Below are 25,626 nucleotides of genomic sequence, written 5' to 3'. Positions count from 1 at the left end.
TTAAAATCATATTCTCAAAAATCGCCTTATGTACCTAATGTACCTTTTAATTTTGGTTGTGCTTACCGACCTCGAAGCAATTTTATTTAATACAATGCATAATGATAAGTGTCACCAGTAGATGGTGTGGACTGCAAGTTGACGCCGGTTCAATAAATGACACTTGCAAGTACCCGTAAGCAAGCAAAACCAAAACTTTAAAGTTTCATAGAGAATATAAAACATTACACAGGGTGCTCAAAAATCCGTCAAAATGTTTTAGTACGACTTTGGTAAGCTATTATTATTATTATAATTATTATGACCTGGGCGTGACGTTAAAGTGCATCCAGCTGTGGAGGCTCCTCTATGGGGTCTTGGGGAACTAGAAGGTTAACCCCTTTACTACTGTTACCCCAGGTGGTCCTTGGCAAAGGCCTACATTACGATGAAGACCTCAACGGCGGAGCAGGCGAAAGACAGTAGATTTAAGAACTGCCACAACGGCGGAAGAAGGTTGCAGCAGAAAAGGGTCCTTAGTCGTCTTGGACTCCATGCCACTAGACCCTGACCCGATTCTGTCAAGGATCGTGTGGTGACTGTCTGTGCACTAGTCTCCCCGTGTTAAACTAAGTCATGCACAGGCATCCTCCATAAAGGGATACACCCCTACCAGGAGGATCGTCATACTCGTTCGAGTGACCGCCGATGTTTATTATGGTGTGTGAATAAGGACCCCAAAATGGCACCTATTAGGATACATATTATCTGGGGTTTTGTCTCGCAGTATTATGCAAAAGCAACTTTTCTTACCTTCTGGTTCTTGCTGATTTGTATACAAAAGTCCTGAAAATTTGTGCGCATCCGCCATTGTAGTCCGCGACCCAGTCAATAAGCTCCTTCTTTTTCTCTATCTTCTTGTTATGGGACATTCATCGTCCACTTTTGCCATTTCTAATATAAAGTAGCGTACAGTTGTAATTTATATCTGTCTGTAGACTCGCTATGGAAGCGCTAAAAACCACCGCTACAACAAAGACGACGAGGCGAAGGCGCATTTGAAGTGGCCTGTAAAACATAATCCATGCAACATTTTATGTAGACCACAAGGAAGTTTTAAATGTACAAACCCTGTTTCCATATGATTTGGGAAATTGTGTTAGATGTAAATATAAACGGAATACAATGATTTGCAAATCATTTTCAACCCATATTCAGTTAAATATGCTACAAAGACAACATATTTGATGTTCAAACTGATAAAACATTTTTTTTGTGTGCAAATAATCATTAACTTTAGAATTTGATGCCAGCAACACGTGACAAAGAAGTTGGGAAAGGTGGCAATAAATACTAATAAAGTTGAGGAATGCTCATCAAACACTTATTTGGAACATCCCACAGGTGTGCAGGCTAATTGGGAACAGGTGGGTGCCATGATTGGGTATAAAAACAGCTTCCCAAAAAATGCTCAGTCTTTCACAAGAAAGGATGGGGCGAGGTACACCCCTTTGTCCACAACTGCGTGAGCAAACAGTCAAACAGTTTAAGAACAACGTTTCTCAAAGTGCAATTGCAAGAAATTTAGGGATTTCAACATCTACGCTCCATAATATCATCAAAAGGTTCAGAGAATCTGGAGAAATCACTCCATGTAAGCGGCATGGCCGGAAACCAACATTGAATGACCGTGACCTTCAATCCCTCAGACGGCACTTTATGAAAAACCGACATCAATCTCTAAAGGATATCACCACATGGGCTCAGGAACACTTCAGAAAACCACTGTCACTAAATACAGTTCGTCGCTACATCTGTGAGTGCAAGTTAAAGCTCTACTATGCAAAGCAAAAGCCATTTATCAACAACATCCAGAAACGCCGCCGGCTTCTCTGGGCCCGAGATCATCTAAGATGGACTAATGCAAAGTGGAAAAGTGTTTTGTGGTCTGATGAGTCCACATTTCAAATTGTTTTTGGAAATATTCGACATCGTGTCATCCGGACCAAAGGGGAAATTAACCATCCAGACTGTTATCGACGCAAAGTCCAAAAGCCAGCATCTGTGATGGTATGGGGGTGCATTAGTGCCCAAGGCATGGGTAACTTACCCATCTGTGAAGGCACCATTAATGCTGACATACAGGTTTTGGAACAACATATGCTGCCATCTAAGCGCCGTCTTTTTCATGGACGCCCCTGCTTATTTCAGCAAGACAATGCCAAGCCATATTCAGCACGTGTTACAGCAGCGTGGCTTCGTAAAAAAAAGAGTGTGGGTACTTTCCTGGCCCTCCTGCAGTCCAGACCTGTCTCCCATCGAAAATGTGTGGCACATTTTGAAGCGTAAAATACGACAGCAAAGACCCCGGACTGTTGAACGACTGAAGCTCTACATAAAACAAGAATGGGAAAGAATTCCACTTTCAATGCTTCAACAATTGATTTTCTCAGTTCCCAAACATTTATTGAGTGTTGTTAAAAGAAAAGGTGATGTAACACAGTGGTGAACATGCCCTTTCCCAACTACTTTGGCACGTGTTGCAGCCATGAAATTCTAAGTTAATTATTATTTCCCAAAAAATAATAAAGTTTAGGAGTTTGAACATCAAATATCTTGTCTTTTTAGTGCATTCAATTGAATATGGGTTGAAAAGGATTTGCAAATCATTGTTTTCCGTTTTTTTTACATATAACACAATTTCCCAACTCATATGGAAACAGGGTTTGTACAAGCGGCCCTCTTTGGGCAGCCATAACCACATTGTGGCCCTTAATGAAAATGAGTGTGACAAGCCTGTTTTAATGCGTACAATAAAACAATTAAGTGTATAAAAAGTCAACTTGTTTTTCCACCCTATTGCCACTTTAAAACATCAATGCAGGACTCCTCCAGTCCCGTGTTGACAGAACAAAAACAGCCACTGGTGTGACATTAAAGCAGATATCAGAGGAGAAGACTTTTATTTTGACACTCCTGCTCTCTAATCTGTCTTTTGAGGAATGGTCCGTGATTACAAGATACACGCCGACGGCCCCCGACGCACACTCCTGGCCTTTTGCGGCCGGCGCCATACATCAAGGCGACACTGCTGGGACGTTATTACCGGCCGACCGTCTTGGATGATCCTAAATCCGACGGAATGGCGCTTTCTTTTTAGAGGGGAACATTATCACCAGACCTATGTAAGCGTCAATATATACCTTGATGTTGCAGAAAAAAGACCATATGTTTTTTTAACCGATTCCCGAACTCTAAAAGGGTGAATTTGGCGATTTAAACGCCTTTCAATTGTTCGCCTGTCGGAGCGATGACCTTTCACCTGTGACGTCATAACGTGAAGTAATTTGCCATTTTCTCAAACACATTACACACACCAAGTCAAATCAGCTGTTATTTTCCGTTTTTTCGACTGTTTTCCGTACCATGGTGACATTATGCCTCGTCGGTGTGTTGTCGGAGGGTGTAACAACACAAAAATAGACAGATTCAAGTTCACTTACGTGGAGTGTGCATCGATTAGCACAGCATGCTAATCGATGCTAACATGCTATTTAGGCTAGCTGTATGTACATATTGCATCATTATGCCTCATTTGTAGCTATATTTAAATCCAGCCTTTCCCTATGCCCACATTTAGTGCCAAACAAACACATACCAATCGACGGATTCAAGATGCGAAAGTCCATCGTTTGTTCTGCACACCTTACCGACGACAGCTATGCTACGACAGAGATGGCAAGAATGTGTGGATATCCTGCGACACTCAAAGCAGATGCATTTCCAACGATAAAGTCAACGAAATCACAAAGGTGAGTTTTGTTGATGTTATTGACTTATGCGGAGTGCTAATCAGACGTATTTGGTCACGGCATGACTGCAAGCTAATCGATGCTACAAATAAGGCAACAAATATAGCCTCACTTGTAGCTATATTTGCATAAAGCCTTTCCCTCCAGCCACATTTAATGCCAAACAAACACATACCAATCGACGGATTCAAGTCGCACCAGTGGTCAAAAGATGCGAAAGTCCCTCGTTTGTTCCGCACACCTTACCGACGACAGCTATGCTACGACAGAGATGGCAAGAATGTGTGGATATCCTGCGACACTCAAAGCAGATGCATTTCCAACGATAAAGTCAACAAAATCACAAAGGTGAGTTTTGTTGATGTTATTGACTTATGTGGAGTGTGCTAATCATGCATATTTGGTCACGGCATGACTGCAAACTAATCGATGCTAACATCGTTTAGCTACAAATGAGGCTACAAATATAGCCTCATTTGTAGCAATATTTGCATCCAGCCTTTCCCTATACCCACATTTAGTGCCAAACAAACACGTACCAATCGACGGATTCAAGTTGCACCAGTGGTCAAAAGATGCAAAAGTCCCTCGTTTGTTCTGCACACCTTACCGACGACAGCTATGCTACGACAGAGATGGCAAGAATGTGTGGATATCCTGCGACAGTCAAAGCAGATGCATTTCCAACGATAAAGTCAACGAAATCACAAAGGTGAGTTTTGTTGATGTTATTGACTTATGCGGAGTGCTAATCAGACATATTTGGTCACGGCATGACTGCAAGCTAATCGATGCTAACATGCTATTTAGGCTAGCTGTATGTACATATTGCATCATTATGCCTCATTTGTAGCTATATTTGCATCCAGCCTTTCCCTCCACCCACATTTAATGCCAAACAAACACCTACCAATCGTTGGTTAGAAGGCGATCGCCGAATTCGTTCGTGCCGCTGTCTGTCGTGATATGGCTCAAAGGCTTCTGTTTCTTCTTTAATTTCGTTTTCGCTACCTGCCTCCACACTCCAACCATCCGTTTCAATAGTTGAATCGCGTGCGCCGCTGAAATCCGAGTCTGAATCCGAGCTACTATGCTATACCTTTCTGCGCTATCCGCCATGTGTGTTTCCGGTGGCTTCACGCAGTGACGTCACATATAGCGATGGTGTAAATCAGGCACTTTGAAGTCGTTTTTCGGGATATTGCGTGATGGCTAAAATTTTGAGAAAAACTTCGAAAAATAAAATAGGTCACCGGGAACGGATTTTTATTGGTTTTAACCCTTCAGAAATTGCGATAATGTTCCCCTTTAAACCGACACAAAGGATGACTCCCGCCACCTACAAAATAAAAGGTGGCGATATTTCTTTTGGCCCGGTGTCTTACAGCTCGGTGGCAGACGGTGCACAAAGTCTGCAGGTTGTCCAGCGAGCACTGCCCTCCTCCGCTGTACACCGGACGGATGTGGTCCACCTGCCAGAAGTCGCCTTCCACCGGAGCGCGGATCATCTCGTTCAGCTGCGCACACACACACACACACACACACACACACACACAGAATGAAAAAAAGGAAAATCGCTACCCTCGGATGTTCTCTCATACCGCCCCAAATTGCCCAAAACAAGCTGTGATTGCACTACCCACCCAAACCATCCATCTACGCTCAAACACATTTTTACCAACACAGGTGATGTGTTTAGCTCCACACTTGCCTGAAGTCTTATTTTACAGCACACACACACACACACATACGCGCACACACGCGCACACACACACATTTTTGTATTTATTACCTTCTTGAGACCTGTGAAAAATGCCTACCTCTTTAGGACCACCCTTTCTAGACATATAAAGATTTGTGTTTACAACATTAATAATATATGCATATTATGCAAATTAAAAAAAGGTAAGCTTTTAGTTTTGGGTTGTTTTTTTAATTTTTCGTTAGTAATTGGTGTTTATTACAGTTTGTCTCTATATACATATTATTTGTGTTTGTTTGAATTAATTTTGGCCAAAGGGGTCACATTTCAATTTCTTACACACAGTTGTTATTTCATATGTTGACCAGTGGTTGGAGCACTTTTCCGTATTACTGGCACCATGATTTGGGTCCTAACTTGTTCATCGGTCCTCATATGGAAGGTACTTTTCCTTGTTGATGTCTCAAGAACGGTAGAAAAACACACACACACACACACACACACACACACACACACACACACACACACACACACACACACACACTCGCACACATTTTTGTATTTATTACCTTTTTGAGACCTGTGAAAAATGCCTACCTCTTTAAGACCACCCTTTCTAGATATATAAAGATTTGTATTTACAACATTAATAATATATGCATATTATGCAAATTTAAAAAAGGTAAGCTTTTAGTTTTGGGTTGTTTTTTTAATTTTTCGTTAGTAATTGGTGTTTATTACAGTTTGTCTCTATATACATATTTTTTGTGTTTGTTTTAATTAATTTTGGCCAAGGGGGACACATTTCAATTCCTTACACACACTTGTTATTTCATATGTTGACCAGTGGTTGGAGCACTTTTCCGTATTGGCACCATGATTTGGGTCCTAACTTGTTCATCGGTCCTCATATGGAAGGTACTTTTCCTTGTTGATGTCTCAAGAAGGGTAGAAACACACACACACACACACACATTTTTGTATTTATTACCTTCTTGAGACCTGTGAAAAATGCCTACCTCTTTAAGACCACCCTTTCTAGACATATAAAGATTTGTGTTTACAACATTAATAATATATGCATATTATGCAAATTAAAAAAAGGTAAGCTTTTAGTTTTGGGTTGTTTTTTTAATTTTTCGTTAGCAATTGGTGTTTATTACAGTATGTCTCTATATACATATTATTTGTGTTTGTTTTAATTAATTTTGGCCAAAGGGGACACATTTCTATTTCTTACACACACTTGTTATTTCATATGTTGGCCAGAGGGAGAGTACTTTTGAAACCGACACAGTAAATTTGAAAAATCCCTCCTTTTTGGGACCACCCTCATTTTGATAGATTTCACCACATCTATCTCTATTAGATGCAATGTTTTTTCCGTATTGGTACCATGATTTGGGTCCTAACTTGTTAATCAGTCCTCATATGGAAGGTACTTGTTGAAGTCTCAAGAAGGTCAGCCCCGCACCTTTCTTCAGCACCAGCTGACGGGTGGTGGCGATGCCCATCTCTGCCCTTCACAAGGGACCCTCTTCGAAACACAATCTTTCGAAATGATCACTGCATATTACACTGTACTTTGTGTGTGTAGTCCAATCCAACCGTGTTCGCTTGACATCTCTGTTCCATAGTAAAGCTTCACCGTCATCTTCCGGGAATGTAAACGACGAAACACCGTCTGTGTTTGTGTTGCTAAAGCCGGCCGCGATACACCGATTCCCACCTACAGCTTTCTTCTTTGATGTCTCCATTGTTCATTGAACAAATTGTAAAAGATTCAGCAACACAGATGTCTAGAATACTGTGGAATTTTGCGATGAAAACAGACGACGTAATAGCTGGGAACGATGGGACAAAATGTTCGCTACAATGCGTGACGTCACGCGCACATGTCATCATACCGAGATGTTTTTAGCGGGATTTTTCGGCGAGAAATTTAAAGTTGCAATTTAGTCAACTAAAAAGGCCGTATTGGCATGTGTTGCAATGTTAATATTTCATCATTGATATATAAACTATCAGACTGCGTTGTCGGTAGTAGTGGGTTTCAGTAGGCCTTTAATTTTGGCCAAAGGGGACACATTTCAATTTCTTACACACACTTGTTAATACATACGTTAGCCAGAGGGGGAGCACTTCAAATTTTTACACACACTTGTTATTTCATATGTTGACCAGAGGGGGAGCACTTTTAAAGCCGACATGGGTGTGAGTTTTCCTTGCCCTTATGTGGGCCTACCGAGGATGTGGTAGTGGTTTGTGTTGTGGTTTGAGACACTAGTGATTTAGGGCTATATAAGTAAACATTGATTGATTGATTGATTGAATTTGAAAAATCCCTCCTTTTTGGGACTGCCCTAATTTTGACAGATTTCACCACTGCCCTTCGCAAGGGACCCTCTTCGAAACACGATCTTTCGAAATGATCGCTGCATAATACACTGTACTTTGTGTGTGTGGTCCAATCCAACCGTGTTCGCTTGACATCTCTGTTCCATAGTAAAGCTTCACCGTCATCTTTCGGGAATGTAAACAAGGAAACACCGGCTGTGTTTGTGTTGCTAATGCCGGCCGCTATACACCGATTCCCACCTACAGCTTTCTTCTTTGATGTCTCCATTGTTCATTGAACAAATTGCAAAGGATTCAGCAACACAGACAAAACAGACGACTTAATAGCTGGGAACGATGTTGGGACAAAATGTCCTCTAGAATGCGTGACGTCACGCGCACACATCATCATACCGAGATGTTTTCAGCAAGATTTTTCGGCGCGAAATTTAAAATTGCAATTTAGTAAACTAAAAAGGCCGTATTGGCATGTGTTGCAATGTTAATATTTCATCATTGATGTATAAACTATCAGACTGCGTGGTCGGTAGTAGTGGGTTTCAGTAGGCCTTTAATTTTGGCCAAGGGGGACATATTTCGATTTCTTACACACACTTGTTAATACATACGTTGACCAGAGGGGGAGCACTTTTAAAACCGACACACAGTCAATTTGAAAAATCCCTCCTTTTTGGGACTGCTCTAATTTTGACAGATTTCACCACTGCCCTTCGCAAGGGACCCTCTTCGAAACACGATCTTTTGAAATGATCACTGCATAAAACACTGTACTTTGTGTGTGTGGTCCAATCCAACCGTGTTTGCTTGACATCTCTGTTCCATAGTAAAGCTTCACCGTCATCTTTCGGGAATGTAAACAATGAAACACCGGCTGTGTTTATTATGCTAAAGCCGGCCGCAATACACCTACACCTTTCTTCTTTGATGTCTCCATTGTTCATTGAACAAAAAAACCCGACACACAGTCTATTTGAAAAATCCCTCCTTTTTGGGACCGCCCTAATTTTGACAGATGTCACCACCAGGGGTGCAAATGAGACATTCTCTATTAGATGCAATGGTTTTCCTGTATTGGGACCATGATTTGGGTCCGAAATTGTTCACCTGTTCTCATATGGAAGGTTCTTTTCCTTGTTGATGTCTCAAGAAGGGCAGAAATACAAGAACACACACGCACGCGCACACACACACACACACACACACACACACACACACACACACACACACTCCTGGTGAAAGCCAACATATTCAACAAATAGGCGCACCATAGGGGCGCATCTGCAACGTTCCTCATAAAAGGCGATGACAAAAACAAACAGGGAGCCCTCTTGACAGCTCAGCTCGGTGCAGGGAGAGAGAGAGAAAGAAAGAAAGCAGATTAAGTGAAGGTTTCTGTGCCTGGGGGTGCATGGTGAATATTGGAAATGTAATTACAGGGTCGTCATAACCATGAGTCTGATAAGATTTGGAAAATAGCTCCGATTAGGGCCGGGCGATAAAACGATATCAATATATCGCGACTAGGGTTGTCCCGATACCAATATTTTGGTACCGGTACTTTTCTAAAAAAAAAGGGGACCACAAAAAATTGCTTTATTTTAACAAAAAATCTTTGGGTACATTAAACATATGTTTCCTATTGCAGTTAAGTCCTTAAATAAAATAGTGAACATACAAGACAACTTGTCTTTTAGTAGGAAGTAAACAAACAAAGACTCCTAATTAGTCTGCTGACATATGCAGTAACATATTGTGTCATTTATCTACCTATTATTATGTCAACATTATGAGGGACAAACTGTAAAAAAATGTTTTATTTACTTCTTTATATACTGTTAATATCTGCTTACTTTCTCTTTTAACATGTTCTATCTACACTTCTGTTAAAATGTAATAATCATTTATTCTTCTGTTGTTTGATACTCTACATTAGTTTTGGATGATACCACACATTTAGGTATCGATCTGATACCAAGTCGTTACAGGATCAAAAGTCCTCATGTGTCCAGGGAGATATTTCGTGAATTTATAAACATAATATGAATCTTAAAAGGGAATTTTTTTTTTGTGAAGATACAAAATATCGATGTAGTATCGACTAAATACGCTATTGTACTTGGTATCATTACAGTGGATATCAGGTGTAGAGCCACCCGTGGAGTTTGTTTACATTCATGCGCGCTAGCTTTTGTTAGCGGTGACGTCGGTGAGCTGCTGTATCCTCCGACGGTGTGTAATGAAGCATTAGCATTAGCTAAGATGCTAACACGTTTACGAGTGTCTGTTAGTATTATCAATGTTTGCAAGTTTTACAACGTACCTAAAACAATTCTTACTTACTAAATGTGCTATTGAAATGTAATTAAGCTAGCGTCAGTAGAATTAGCTAATATGCTAACATGCTAACAAGTTTACAAGTGTCTATGTTAGTATTATCAATGTTTGCACGTTTTACAACATAAATATAACAATTCTTACTTACTAAATGTGCTATTGAAATGTAATTAAGCGAGCCTCGCTAGCATTAGCTAAGATGCTAACACGTTTACGAGTGCCTGTTAGAATTATCAATGTTTGCAAGTTTTACCATATAACTAAAACAATTCTTACTTACTAAAAGTGCTATTGTAATGTAATTAAGCGAGCCTTGCTAGCATTAGCTAACATGCTAACACGATTACGAGTGTCTGTGTTAGTATTATCAATGTTTACACGTTTTACAATACAACCAAAACAATTCTTACTCACTAAACGTGCTATTATAATGTAATCAAGCAAGCGTCACTAGCATTAGCTAATATGCTAACATGTTTACGAGTATCTGTGTTAGTATTATCAATGTTTACACGTTTTACAATACAACCAAAACAATTCTTACTTACTAAACGTGCTATTATAATGTAATCAAGCTAGCGTCACTAGCATTAGCTAATATGCTAACATGTTTACGAGTGTCTGTGTTAGTATTATCAATGTTTGCAAGTTTTACAATTTAACTAAAACAATTCTTACTTACTAAACGTGCTATTGTAATGTAATTATGCAAGCGTCGCTGGCATTAGCTAATATGCTAACATGTTTACGAGTGTCTTTGTTAGTATTACCAATGCTTACAAGTTTTACAACATAACTAAAACAATTCTTACTTACTAAACGTGCTATTGTAATGTAATTAAGCGAGCGTCGCTAGCATTAGCTAACACACTAACACATTTACAAGTGTCTATGTTAGTAATATCAATGTTTGCAAGTTTTACAATATAACTAAAACAATTCTGACTTGCTAAATGTGCTATTGTAATGAAATCAAGCGAGCGTCGGTAGCAATAGCTAATATGCTAACATGTTAACACGTTTACGAGTGTCTGTGTATTGCAGTATTATTAATGTTTGCACATTTTACAACGTAACTAAAACAATTCTTACTTACTAAACATGCTATTATAATGTAATCAAGCGAGCGTCCCAAACATTAGCTAATATGCTGACACGTTGACGAGTGTCTGTTACTATTATCAATGTTTGCAAGTTTTACAATACAACTAAAACAATTCTTACTTACTAAACGTGCTATTGTAATGTAATTAAGCGAGTGTCGCTAGCAGTAGATAATATGCAAACACATTTACAAGTGTCTGTGTTAGTATTATCAATGTTTGCAAGTTTTACAACGTGACAAACAATTCTTAGTTACTAAATGTGCTATTGTAATGTAACTAAGCAAGCGTCAGTAGCATTAGCTAATATGCTAACATGTTAACATGTTTACGAGTGTCTGTTAGTTTTATCAATGTTTGCACGTTTTACAACGTAACTAAAACAATTCTTACTTGCTAAATGTGCTATTGTAATGTGATTAAGCGAGCGTCGCTAGCATTAGCTAATATACTAACATGTTTACGAGTGTCTATGTTAGTATTATCAATGTTTGCAAGTTTTACAATATAACTAAAACAATTCTGACTTACTAAACGTGCTATTGTAATGAAATCAAGCGAGCGTCGGTAGCAATAGCTAATATGCTAACATGTTAACACGTTTACGAGTGTCTGTGTATTGCAGTATTATTAATGTTTGCACATTTTACAACTACAACAATTCTTACTTACTAAAGGTGCTATTGTAATGTAATCAAGCGAGCGTTGGTAGCATAAGCTAATATGCTAACATGTTAACATGTTTACGAGTGTCTGTGTTAGTATTATCAATGTTTACACGTTTTACAACATAACTAAAACAATTCTTACTTACTAAAGGTGCTATTGTAATGTAATTAAGCGAGCGTCGCTAGCATTAGCTAATATGCTAACATGTTTACGAGTGTCTATGTTAGTATTATCAATGTTTGCACCTTTTACAATACAACTATAACAATTCTTACTTACTAAATGTGCTATTGAAATGTAATTAAGTGAGCGTCCCTTGCATTAGCTAAGATGCTAACACGTTTCCAAGTGCCTGTTAGTAATATCAATGTTTGCAAGTTTTACAATATATCGAAAACAATTCTTACTTACTAAACGTGCTATTGTAATGTAATTAAGCAAGCGTCGCTGGCATTAGCTAATATGCTAACATATTTACGAGTGTCTGTGTTAGTATTATCAATGTTTACACGTTTTACAACATAACTAAAACAATTCTTACTTACTAAACGTGCTATTGTAATGTAATTAAGCGAGCGTCGCTAGCATTAGCTAACATACTAACACATTTACAAGTGTCTGTGTTAGTAATATCAATGTTTGCAAGTTTTACAAAATTACTAAAACAATTCTTACCCACTAAACTTTCTATCGTAATAAAATCAAGCAAGTGTCGTTAACATGAGCTAATATGCTAACACGTTTACGAGTGTCTGTGTTAGTATTATCAACTTACGATGGCATTCTTTTTGGATAGTTTCAGTTTCACAAATTCCTCGGTAAATTCCTCAAAAACATCACCGTGGAGTTATTGAGTCCGTTTGGCCGATTGGAAAACGAGTTTCAACTGCTAGTGGGTCCATGACGATGACTTCCGTTTTGTTTGATCCGCCGTTTTACTGCCGTGTGACAGACAATTGAGGTATGTAAATAAACATTTGAAAAATCTTTCTGTGTAAACAACTCATTTAACAACTTATATATCTGCGGCTTATATTCTGATGTATGGAAATGTTATTTTCTTCTAAAATTTATTGGGTGTGGCTTATATACACCAGTGAAATGACCTTTGACCTCATGGAACATCATCACACACCCGCAAGGCGCGACTAAGCCAAAAATCTGTTCAAGTTGAAAAAAAGATTGTATGGACCTGGAAGTAACACCAGGGTGTTCTTTTCCTGTCAAAGGTGCAATTTCCTGCTTTGTGACCTCCTCAGCGGGGTTTGAAATCCCAATCAGGAGGGTAATCGTTCCCTTTCTTGCCTCAGACTTAACAACACCGCCGTCGTTATCTCGTCTCTTGTGGCAAAAAGAGCGGCGAGACGGTGGTCTTATATCACAAGCGTCGCCTTGTTCGAACAGACGTGCAGACCTCGAACTAAACCTGTCTGTCTGAAAGTAATAGTAGCGGTTCTAGACATACTTGTCAACCTTGAGACATCAGAATTAGGGAGATATTCAAAAAACCTGCTGAGGGGTGTGTGTGTGTGTGTGTGTGTGTGTGTGTGTGTGTGTATATATATATATATATATATATATATATATATACAGTGGGGCAAAAAAGTATTTAGTCAGCCACCGATTGTGCAAGTTCTCCCACTTAAAATGATGACAGAGGTCTGTAATTTTCATCATAGGTACACTTCAACTGTGAGAGACAGAATGTGGAAAAAAAATCCTGGAATTCACATTGTAGGAATTTTAAAGAATTTATTTGTAAATTATGGTGGAAAATGAGTATTTGGTCAACCAATCAAAGCTCTCACTGACGGAAGGAGGTTTCGGCTCAAAATCTCACGATACATGGCCCCATTCATTCTTTCCTTAACACGGATCAATCGTCCTGTCCCCTTAGCAGAAAAACAGCCCCAAAGCATGATGTTTCCACCCCCATGCTTCACAGTAGGTATGGTGTTCTTGGGATGCAACTCAGTATTCTTCTTCCTCCAAACACGAGGAGTTGAGTTTATACCAAAATGGATACATGGATGATACAGCAGAGTATTGGGAGAATGTCATGTGGTCAGATGAAACCAAATTAGAACTTGGCTATCAAACTCTGGCCCGCGGGCCAAATCTGGCCCACCGTGTAATTTAATTTGGCCCTTGAGGCAATATCAATTTATCATTAGAGCTGGCCCGCCGGTGTTAAACAGCGTTGGTGCCGCTGTAACACCGCATTCACCGCTAATACTCATACTTGCCAACCCTCCTAATTTTCCCGGTAGACTCCCAAAGTTCAGTGCCCCTCCCGAAAATCTCCCGGGGCAACCATTCTCCCGAATTTCTACCGATTTCCACCTGGACAACTATATTGGGGGCGTGCCTTTAGCGTTCTCTACAACCTGTCGTCATGTCTGCTTTTCCTCCATACTAACAGCGTGTCACATAATATTTGTGGATTTTACACACACACACACACACACACACACACACACACACACACACACACACACACACACACACACACACACACACACACACACACACACGCGCGCAAGTGAATGCAAGGCATACCTGGTCAACTATATTGGGGGCGTGCCTTTAGCGTTCTCTACAACCTGTCATCATGTCTGCTTTTCCTCCATACTAACAGCGTGTCACATAATATTTGTGGCTTTTACACACACACACACACACACACACACACACACGCAAGTGAATGCAAGGCATACTTGGTCAACAGCCATACAGGTCACACTGAGGGTGGCCGTATATAAACAACTTTAGCACTGTTACAAATATGCGCCGCACTGTGAAGCCACACCAAACACGAATGACAAACACATTTCGGGTGAACATCCGCACCGTAACACAACAGAACAAATAACCAGAACCCCTTGCAGCACTAACTCTTCCGGGAATCTTCCAGCAAACTGACCAATAATTAACGTTTTATTCATGCATTTTCTCTTGCTACTTCAAGGCTTGAATGTTTGGTTCATTCATTATTGTTATTTTAGTTTCAAATTTATTACTAGCCTGTGGGAAAAAATTGATATTTACCTCAGAAGATTGCAAATAGAAAAAAAGGCATACAATTTTTATTGACATTTTATTCGATAAGCCGTTGATATTTTTTTAATTATTATTATTATTGTTTGAAACTGGATTTTGCATGTCACTAAAGTTATATAAGCCTTGCTTGTTCAATATTTAATGCAAAACTTGTTTGGGTCCCTATTAAAAGGTTAATTTGTTCAACTTTGGCCCGCGGCTTTGTTCCGTTTAAAATTTTGGCCCACTCTGTATTTGAGTTTGACACCCCTGGTCTACTGGTTTTCACCCGAACAACAATGAAAAGGGTGTGTTATGATGACAATGCGTTTAGCGCCCACTACAACCTTAAACAACTTACCAGCCCATTCACATGTTGTATGAGGCTTCTGCAGACACACATAAGCGACTGCAAGGCATACTTGGTCAACAGCCATACAGGTCACACTGAGGGTTGTGATATAAACAACTTTAGCACTCTTACTAATACGCGCCACACTGTGAAACCACACCAAACAAGAATGACAAACACATTTCGGGGGAACATCAGCACTGTAACACAACATAAACAAAACAGAACAAATACCCAGAATCCCATGTATTCCTAACTCTTCCGGACCACCAAACCCCGCCCACCTCAACCGACGCAGTGAGGATGTATAATGTAGCCCGGAATAGTTATGGATACATGGGACTCTGGGTATTTGTCAGTCAACAGCCGCACACTGTCTGGGGTCAGCCGGCACTCAGATGGCATAGTATTAAAGCGGACGCGACGACATGGTCGAGAGGACGTTTAAGGCGTTGCCATCACGGCACAGCCTCAATATTGTTGTCCGGGTGAAAATCCGAGAATGTTCTTCCGAGGATGTCGTAGTCGTAATGGTTTGTACAGTCCTTTGAGACATTTGTGATTTAGGGCTATATAAATAAACATTGATTGATTGATCCTGGGGAAAATTTCTGCAAGAGGCACTGAAATCCGGAAAACCTCTAGGGAAAATGGGGGGGTCGGCAAGTATGCAGCTGAGCCACATCAGAGTGATCCAAGAGCCGCGGGTTGGCGACCCCTGATCTAGCTCTATGGACTCTTACTCTCTCTGTGCGTTAATCCTTGTCGTGTTGAATTGTCTCGTGTCCTCCTCGTCGTCCTCCCCGCAGCCTGTCTTCATTCCCACGTTACGAGCTGTGTGTCTCGTCTCCCCACGTCCCCTCTGCTTCCCTGGCTACTTATCATGTTAAGTAACGCCAACTAAGATGTATCTGAGAGCCAGATGCAGTCATCAAAAGAGCAACATCTGGCTCGAGAGCCATAGGTTCCCTACCCCTGCACTAACCCCTCTTCCACCGTGCCGCCCGTGATCTAACATACGTGTTGAATTGTCTCGTGTCCTCCTTGTCGTCCTCCCCGCAGCCTGTCTTCATTCCCACATTACGAGCTGTGTGTCTCGTCTTCCCACGTCCCCTCTGCTTCCCTGGCTACTTATCGAGTTAAGTAATGCCAACTAAGATGTATCTGAGAGCCAGATGCAGTCATCAAAAGAGCAACATCTGGCTCGAGAGCCATAGGTTTCCTACCCCTGCACTAACCCCTCTTCCACCGTGCCGCCCGTGATCCTAACACACGCCGGCTAACAGACGAGCGAAAGGTGGAGTGGGAAGAAGAGCCACTGGACGGCACGGGTGTGCATTCCGGCACAGGACCCGAGGACGTTGATGGCATTTGAAGAGACAAAGAGCAGAAATCAATCAACAACTAAAGATGATTGGAAGACAAGCCCGACAAGAGGAGCGGCGAAAATCTATTTCCCCCCGCTTTGAGGGCTACTTTGCCGACATTAAGGCAGCCAGATGGAATTGATCCCCAAAGACAGAAAGAGCGGGCCGGCACGCGGGGGCACAGGAAACCGACACACACACACACCGGACTGAAAGGCACAGATGGAGCGCCGTATAGAAGTGTTGAAGGAAACACACACACACACACAAAGACACACACACAATAGAACCCCCAAAGAACGAGGCGCTAATCTTAAGGCTTTTCCGCCACCATGGCGCCTTATCATGTGGCTGAGTTTGTTTCCTCTAAAGCTCGCCGTATCGATTCGCATTGCAGCCGGCGGCACTGGGAAGAGGGTCGGGGGAGGGGGTGGGGGGGTATAAATATATATTTTTATATGTGTGTGTGTGTGTGAGAAGGAGAAGGATAACAGCCAGTCAAATCAAACAGGCTTACTGGTGGGAGCCTTGCACTGCAGGGAGAAATCAATGGACCCAGCAATCCATTTACTAGGAGCCGTGTAGGGAAGATCGATCTGTGTGTGTGTGTGTGTGTGTGTGTGTGTGTGTGTGTGTGTTTGTGTGTGCTATTTATAGCCACCTCAAACACAAGAGCCAGTTAGCAAAATTTGCTCACCGTAATTGCGAAGTTCCTCCCCCCCGCACCCACCTGTTTGAGTGGCAGCTGGGCGAGCCAGGTGTTCTCCAGCATCTCCTTGCGCCGGGACGGCGGCGCATCTCGGACCTTCACAAACAGGTCGTGGGCGTGGAGGCCGCAGAGCTGGCAGACGCCCCGCTCCGCCTCCAGCACCCGGCTGCGCATGTACGCGCCACTGGAGCGCAACTGGAACTCTTCCTGGCATCTGGTGGGAAGAAGGCGGGCGTTGTCGGGAAAGGCGGGATATTTGGGGGGTTTGGGGTGGGGGGGAGTCGTACCTGAGGCTGCAGAAGCGGGAGTCCCAGGCCCCGGCGGCGGGGGTGGAACAGGGTTTCTGACAGGACAGGCAGAGAGGGACGCCGTGGCGGTCCAGCGCCTGCAGGACACCGGGCGACGGCTGCTCGCTAACCGGCTTCTCGGAGCTGCGAAAGTACACAGTGCATGAGCGCGGGGGTGATAACAACCACACACACACACTGGATCTAAACTTTTTCCACATAGCTCGGTTGGTAGAGTGGCCGTGCCAGCAACTTGAGGGTTGCAGGTTCGATTGCCGCTTCCGCCATCCTAGTCACTGCCGTTGTGTCCTTGGGCAAGACACTTTACCCACCTGCTCCCAGTGCCACCCACACTGGTTTAAATGTAACTTAGATATTGGGTTTCACTATGTAAAGCGCTTTGAGTCACTCGAGAAAAGTGCTATATAAATATAATTCACTTCACTTCACTTCACACAGAATAAAAATATTATCTTTTTAGAAATATAAACTGCGACCCTGGTCGCATCGTGGTGCGGGTTTCGTTCTCCCAGGAATGCAGACGAGCCTCTGACAAAGCGTGAAGGTAGGAAATGATTTATTTAAAACAAATCAGACTTTGACGAAACTAAAAGAGCTAGCATGAGAGCTAGAAAACAAATAGCCAAGCGTGGAAGCTAGCAGGTGGCGAGCAGGAAAACAGAAGTCGTCTCTTGATGTAAGAAAACAAACTAGGAAGCCGAACAGACTGACGGGAGAAGGCAGGCTTAAATAACGACGGCGATTACAAAACAGGTGTGCGTCCGGAACAAACGGCAGGTGAAAATAATACGTAACTATCGTAACCAACTACTAACTGAGAAGTGAGCAAACAGGAACCGAAGGAGTCCAAAACCTACAGAAAACACAAAAAGACTCAAAAATCTAATCATAATATGACCCGGGCTGCGGATCATAACAAAAAATAGTTACACTTTAGAATAAGGAACATCCATCCATCTATTTTCTACCGCTTGTCCCTTTTGGGGTCGTGGGGGTGCTGGAGCATTCGGGCAGAAGGCGGCGTACACCCTGGACAAGTCGCCACCTCATCGCAGCGCCAACACAGATAGGCAGACAACATTCACACACTAGGGCCAATTTAGTGTTGCCAATCAACATATATATATCAATCAATCAATCAATGTTTACTTATATAGCCCTAAATCACTAGTGTCTCAAAGGGCTGCACAAACCACTACGACATCCTCGGTAGGCCCACATAAGGGCAAGGAAAACTCACACCCAGTGGGACATCGGTGACAATAATGACCCAGTGGGACGTCGGTGACAATGATGACTATGAGAACCTTGGAGAGGAGGAAAGCAATGGATGTCAAGCGGGTCTAACATGATACTGTGAAAGTTCAATCTATAATGGATCCAACACAGTCGCGAGAGTCCAGTCCAAAGCGGATCAAACACAGCAGCGGGAGTCCCGTTCACAGCGGAGCCAGCAGGAAACCATCCCAAGCGGAGGCGGATCAGCAGCGCAGAGATGTCCCCAGCCGATACACAGGCAAGCAGTACATGGCCACCGGATCGGACCGGACCCCCTCCACAAGGGAGAGTGGGACATATATATATAGATATATATATATATATATATATATATATATATATATTATATATATATATATATATATAGGTGGGTAGTAACGCACTACTCCGTTACATCTACTTGAGTAACTTTTGGGATAAATTGTACTTCTAAGAGTAGTTTTAATGCAACATACTTTTACTTGAGTATTTTTATAGAAAAGAAACGCTACTTTTACACCGCTCCATTTCTCTACAATTAGCTCGCTACTCGTTACTGATTTTTATCGATCTGTTAATACACGTTTTTTGGGTTTTCGTTGTCAGACATACCTTCAAAGTAGGATCTATCCCATGCCTGCGTTTCACCAATCAAATGCAGTCACTGGTGACGTTTGACTCCGTTTCACCAATCAAACAGAGCCAGGCGGTCACATGATTGACTGCCCTAAAAGTTTCAGCGGCAAACAACAACAACAATGGCAGAGACGACAACGAACGCAAACACCCCTGGCCTCACATAAAATCGATGTTCACGCTTCAGACAACCAAAAAAACTATTATGTAGGGCGTTGTCATAAAACAAGAGGACATTTCAGCTTATATGAACTCAACGTCAAATTTGAGCAAGCACATATGTTAGTAGATATTTTGGCTGTCACCGCAGGGTAATGTTAGCTTCCCTGCTATGAATCACTGTCAAATGTACGTAGTTTGGGTATATTTTATTAACGTACTGCAGCCTCATGGACAGACAGAGACACACACACTCACGCATGCACACAAACACCAATGAGAAGTGCACATGTGTTCCCGGGTGCAGCCCACACCTATCAGAGTTTATGATTAGCGTAAAGGCTAACTTGTTATTTTCCTTTGTAAATCTCTGCCTACTGAGCCTATGGTGCTGTTCAATATTGTGGCTCAATTTGCCTTAATTGTTTTTATTGTAATGTATTATTACTTAATATATTTTATTATAAAATTATATTAATAATAACCTTTTTAAAATAATATATTTTTCCCCTTGGGGATTATTAGAGTATTTCTGATTTTCTGATTCTGATATATTATTTTTTTAGTTGCTTAAGAGATATTCCAGGCTCTGAATTTGTTCATTGCTAATCTTATGTTTTTGTGCATTATTTGTTGCCATCATCATTAAACGACCAGGTACTTGAGTAGTTTTTTTCACAACATACTTTTTACTTTTACTCAAGTAAATATTTGGGTGACTACTCCTTACTTTTACTTGAGTAATACATCTCTAAAGTAACATTACTCTTACTTGAGTACAATTTCTGGCTACTCTACCCACCTCTGTATATGTATATATATATATATATATATATATATATAGTTTGCATGTTCTCCCCGTGACCGCGTGGGTTCCCTCCGGGTAAAAAAAAAAAAAAAAAATATATATATATATATATATATATATATATATATTTGGGGTGGGCAAATTAATGCGTTAATTATGAGTTAACTCATCAATCTATTAACGCCGACAATTATTTTATCGCACATTTGCGTATGTTGTTTACATGCTTTTATTTTGTTAACGCCTTTTCTTAACAAGATGGCGTCGCCCGGCATGGAGGGGCTCTTGGTAAAGATGGAACATTTGGCAAAAATACCGGACAATTCTGCAAATTTCCTGGCTGGCTTACAGCGTGGTCACTCCGGGATCACTTACGACCGCCAGACAATTCTGGATGTGGATAGATCGGGCCGTTTTGGACTGAATGACGCGTGCTTGCTAGACCGGCTAGCTAGCATGGGAATACTTTGCCGGCTACATCTAGCGGCCTGTGAAGCAGTGGAGTATTTGTGTTGTCTGTCTATTTATGAATAATGCAGAAGAGGAGTGTTGGCTGAGTTCTTAACGTTTGCTTTCAGAGCGTGCATATCACAACATACAAGATGCCGTCATGGCGACACAACCTATACCGGGCTAGCGCGCATGCTCGTCACTCCTGTTGCATGCTGGGTAGGGTAGTTCTTTTTTTCCCTGGCTCATAACATCACAATATAGTACCATGTATATGCGTTCAGTTTATCAAAGCACCAAGCAAACTATTGGAAAATTCCCATCATATCAATTCCTAGATATGGTCATAATTATTTTAAGTGCACTACGCAGAATAAACACAACATTATTAATATTGCTACTAAGGATAATTTGATCAAAAATTCCCTAAAACAGCCCACTACCTATAATATAGGTTTTTTAAACATAAGATCCCTGATAAAAAAAAATGTTTCTGCTGTTACCTCAGAAATTGCCTGTTCAGATGTTATGATTGTGGCTCAGAGATTTGTATGTAGATTATATTTATTTTCCATAACAAACAAGATAACTTAAATACCCTGGCAGTGGCAATAGGCTTAAATGTTTGTATTTACATTTTTTTAGTTGATTTTCATAAAATATGCTATTTAACTGCTACTGTTTAACAAGGACTGATTTAAATTGTGTTTGCACAACAAATGTTTTGGCGCTTTTGTTCATGTGGGAGAATATTCCAATAAAGGTGCACTACACACTACTTTTGAATTCATTATTGGGCTTTGCGTATACAATGCAGTTAGTCGCGATTAATCGGAGAAATAGTGCGATTAACTACGATTAAAATTTGTAATCGTTGCCCAGCCCTAATATATATATATATATATATATATATATATATATATATATATATATATATACACACATACAGTACAGGGCAAAATTTCTGACATACCTTCTCATTCAATTTGGTTGAAAAACAACAAAAAAGTACCCAGAAAGACTATATTATCTTGAAATAAAAGTGTAATACAATAAAAAAATACTATATTAGATTTGTTCCGGCACCTGCGGTCATTTGCCTTATATATACACATGTACTGTGCATGTATGAAAATCAACTCCCCCAAAAATAAAAGACAAAAATAGTAAAATGGCCAAATTAATAGTCAAATGAATATATTTTTAAAACCATATTAATCACACTTTTGAATTTGGATTCCCCATGACTAATGGTAGGCTATTGCTCGATTGCATGAATGAAGTCAACATTAAAAAAAATGTCATCCAGCAGCATTTTTTCAGACGTTTTACTTGAATGCATGTTATTTATTTCCTCAATTTCCTCAGTGAAATTTGCCAGCGAGCACACCCGTCTCCCATCTTTGCACTGATCTGGTCACTGACCGTGTAACAACCTTAAGGTAAAGGAGCATGTACGGTCCAAAAAACAAAACAAAAAAACAGCAATATGTATGCAAAACATATTTTTTTGTGATTAATCACATGAGTTAACTTGTTTATTTTGACACCCCTAAATAATAGCAACAAATACAACAGAATATAAGCGCATAAGAAGAGTTTATAAAATACAATATGAGAAATACAATTAATAAATATCAATAACAGACACATTCTACCATAAATTCCAGACTATAAGTCGCTACTCTTTTCCTACGCTACGAGCCCTGCGGCTTGTAAAGCGATGCAGCTAATTTATGATTTTTTTCTTCTTCGCTCACGGCCGTAATGTCTTGTGTTCAACAAACACAACTCAGTCTGGACCCCCTCTCCAGAGGCCGAGGCTTAGACCGATTTTTTTTATTTGATCTTATTTTATTTAATTTTCTATTTTTTTTCTCCCAGTCCCCCCCACTTGTTTACCTGTATCTCACCTTTTTTATAAGGGGCGCTGGAAGCCGGCAGACCCGTCAGCGATCCCTGTAATGTTTGTCTGATCTTGAATGGAATTGTGCTGAAATTGCTTATTTCCCTGATGGAATAAATAAAGTACTATCTAATCTAATCTTTAACAAAAAACACAGAGAAACTGAAATGGTGTGTTAGTTTGTGCTACGGCGCCATCATTTGGGCGAGTTGGCTCACTGCAGGTGCAGCCTGGTGAATACCTACAAGGGCTTCCTGTTCTTTAAAGCTTTGAACTGGAAGTACAAGTGCCATTCCGTCTTCTCGTCGTCCATAGAGTTTTTCTACTTGTATGGATCCTTCATTCAACGTTCAATATTACTAAAACAATTCTTACTTACTAAACAGTCCCGTGTGTGATGTCCGTAGGAGTTTTTTCATGCCTATTTGTACATGTAATGTAATTAGCTGATATGCTAACGTGTTTACGCGTGTCTGTGTTAGCATTATTAACTTACAACGGCATTCTTTTTTGTATTGTTTCAGTTTCGTAAATTCACAACAACGTCACCGTGGAGTTATTAAGTTTGTTTAGCTGACTGGAGAGCTAGCTTCCGCAGCAAGTGGGTCCATGACGGTGACTTCTGTTTTGTTTGATCAGCCGTTTTATTGCCGTGTTTCAGACACAGTTTGGCAACAATTAAGGTATGTAAATAAACATTTACAGAATCTTTCCGTGTAAATAACTCATTCAGATGTTATTAGACACATTTACTAGGATAATTCTGGAAAATCCTTATCTGCTTATTGTGTTATTAGTATTTTAGTGAGATTATATGGTCGTACCTGAAAGTCGGAGGAGTGTGGCTACGGGTGTTTTGACCGCCAGTGTCTCTGTGGGAAACCCCGTTTCTCGACGAGGCAAGACAGCCAGGCTGAGATTTTTTTTCCCCCCCTCCTCCACGGTGTAAGCATCCGACGGTCGGGGGCGGCCGGTGGGAGGGGGCAAGAGAGTCCGCAGCTGCAGGAAGAACGATGCAAACTCTCCGCTCATGTCTACGGTAAGAGCCGACTTATTGCCACCATTTTCTAGGGAACCATGTTCGCTTGACCGCTCTGTTCCATAGTAAAGCTTCACCGTCAGCTTTCGGGGAATGTAAACAAGGAAACAAGGAAACACCGGCTGTGTTTGTGTTGCTAAAGGTGGCCGCAATACACTGCTTCCCACTTGCATCTTTCTTCTTTGACGTCTCCATTATTAATCGAACAATATCCGAGGGAAGCCACGTTTCTCGACGAAGAGAAGGCAGCTGGTCGCGCGGGGCTGAGATAGGTTTTTTTTCCTTCTTTCTCCACGGTGGAAGTATCCGACGCTCAGGGGCGGCCGGTGGGAGGAGGCAAGAGAGTCCGCAGCTGCAGGAAGAACGACGCAAACTCTCTAAATGGTGGAAATAACTCTCCGACTTATTACCACCATTTTCTCACCGAAACCTGCCGGTTGACATGTGGTAGGGAACCATGTTCACTTGACCGCTCTGTTCCATAGTAAAGCTTCACCGTCAGCTTTCGGGAATGTAAACAAGGAAACAAGGAAACACCGGCTGCGTTTGTGTTGCTAAAGGCGGCCGCAATACACCGCTTACCACCTACATCTTTCTTCTTTGAGGTCTCCATTACTAATTGAACAATATCGGAGGGAAGACACGTTTCTCGACCAGGAGAAGGCAGCCGGTCGGGCGGGGCTGAGATTGTTTTTTTTCTCCTTCTTTCTCCACGGTGGAAGTATCCGACGGTCAGGGGCGGCCGGTGGGAGGAGGCAAGAGAGTCCGCAGCTGCAGGCGAACGGCGCAAGCTCTCCGCTCATGTCTACGGTAAGAGCCGACTTATTACCACCATTTTCTCACCGAAACCTGCCGGTTGACATGTGGTAGGGAACCATGTTCCATAGTAAAGCTTCACCGTCATCTTTCGGGAATGTAAACACAGGCTGTGTTTGTGTTGCTAAAGGCGGCCGCAATACACCGCTTCCCACCTACATCTTTCTTCTTTGACGTCTCCATTATTGATTGAACAAATTGCAAAAGATTCAGCAACACAGATGACCAGAATACTGTGTAATTATGCGATTAAAGCAGACTACTTATAGCTGGGATCGGTGCTGGATCAAAATGTCGGCTACAATCCGTGACGTCACGCGCACGCGTCATCATATTGCGACGTTTTCAACAGGATACTTCGCGCGAAATTTAAAATCGCAATTTAGTAATCTAAAAAGGCCGCATTGGCATGTGTTGCAATGTTAATATTTCATCATTGATATATAAACTATCAGACTGCGTGGTCGGTAGTAGTGGGTTTCAGTAGGCCTTTAATAAAGTAATTAAGTATTAGATCATGGGTGTCAAACTCTGGCCCGCCGTGTAATTTCATTTGGCCCTTGAGGCAATATCAAATTAACATTAGTGCTGGCCCGCCACTGTAACACCACATTCATCGCTAATACTCATACTCGTCAACCCTCCCAATTTTCCCGGGAGACTCCCGAAGTTCAGTGACCCTCCCGAATTTCTCACGATTTCCACCTGGACAATAATATTGGGGGCGGGCCGTAATATACATAATATATGCAGCTCATACACACACACAAGTGTATGCAAGGCATACTTGGTCAACAGCCATACAGGTCACACTGAGGGTGGC

At 41.4% G+C, this 25,626-nt stretch overlaps 1 protein-coding gene and 1 long non-coding RNA gene across 3 annotated transcripts in view; one reads left to right on the top strand and one right to left on the bottom strand.

Moving 5' to 3' along the window:
- Positions 1-5,162, top strand: part of LOC133544111 (uncharacterized) — a 68,816-nt gene extending 63,654 nt beyond the window's left edge. The window contains exon 5 of the long non-coding RNA XR_009804586.1: positions 3,620-5,162. This is a non-coding gene — a long non-coding RNA (uncharacterized LOC133544111). The remainder of the gene's footprint in view (positions 1-3,619) is intronic.
- The window catches only part of zranb3 (zinc finger, RAN-binding domain containing 3), a 334,364-nt gene that overhangs the window by 3,442 nt on the left and 305,296 nt on the right, over positions 1-25,626 (bottom strand). For both annotated transcript variants that reach the window (XM_061889175.1, XM_061889174.1), the window contains 3 exons: positions 17,712-17,855; positions 17,446-17,638; positions 5,177-5,308 (listed from right to left, as the gene is read on the bottom strand). In XM_061889175.1, the coding sequence (XP_061745159.1) occupies positions 5,177-5,308; positions 17,446-17,638; positions 17,712-17,855 (469 nt within the window). The remainder of the gene's footprint in view (positions 1-5,176; positions 5,309-17,445; positions 17,639-17,711; positions 17,856-25,626) is intronic.

Source organism: Nerophis ophidion, linkage group LG27 (assembly GCF_033978795.1).
Source record: "Nerophis ophidion isolate RoL-2023_Sa linkage group LG27, RoL_Noph_v1.0, whole genome shotgun sequence".
In the NCBI taxonomy this organism is placed as follows: domain Eukaryota; kingdom Metazoa; phylum Chordata; class Actinopteri; order Syngnathiformes; family Syngnathidae; genus Nerophis; species Nerophis ophidion.
This window is presented reverse-complemented; position numbering and strand designations above follow the sequence as displayed.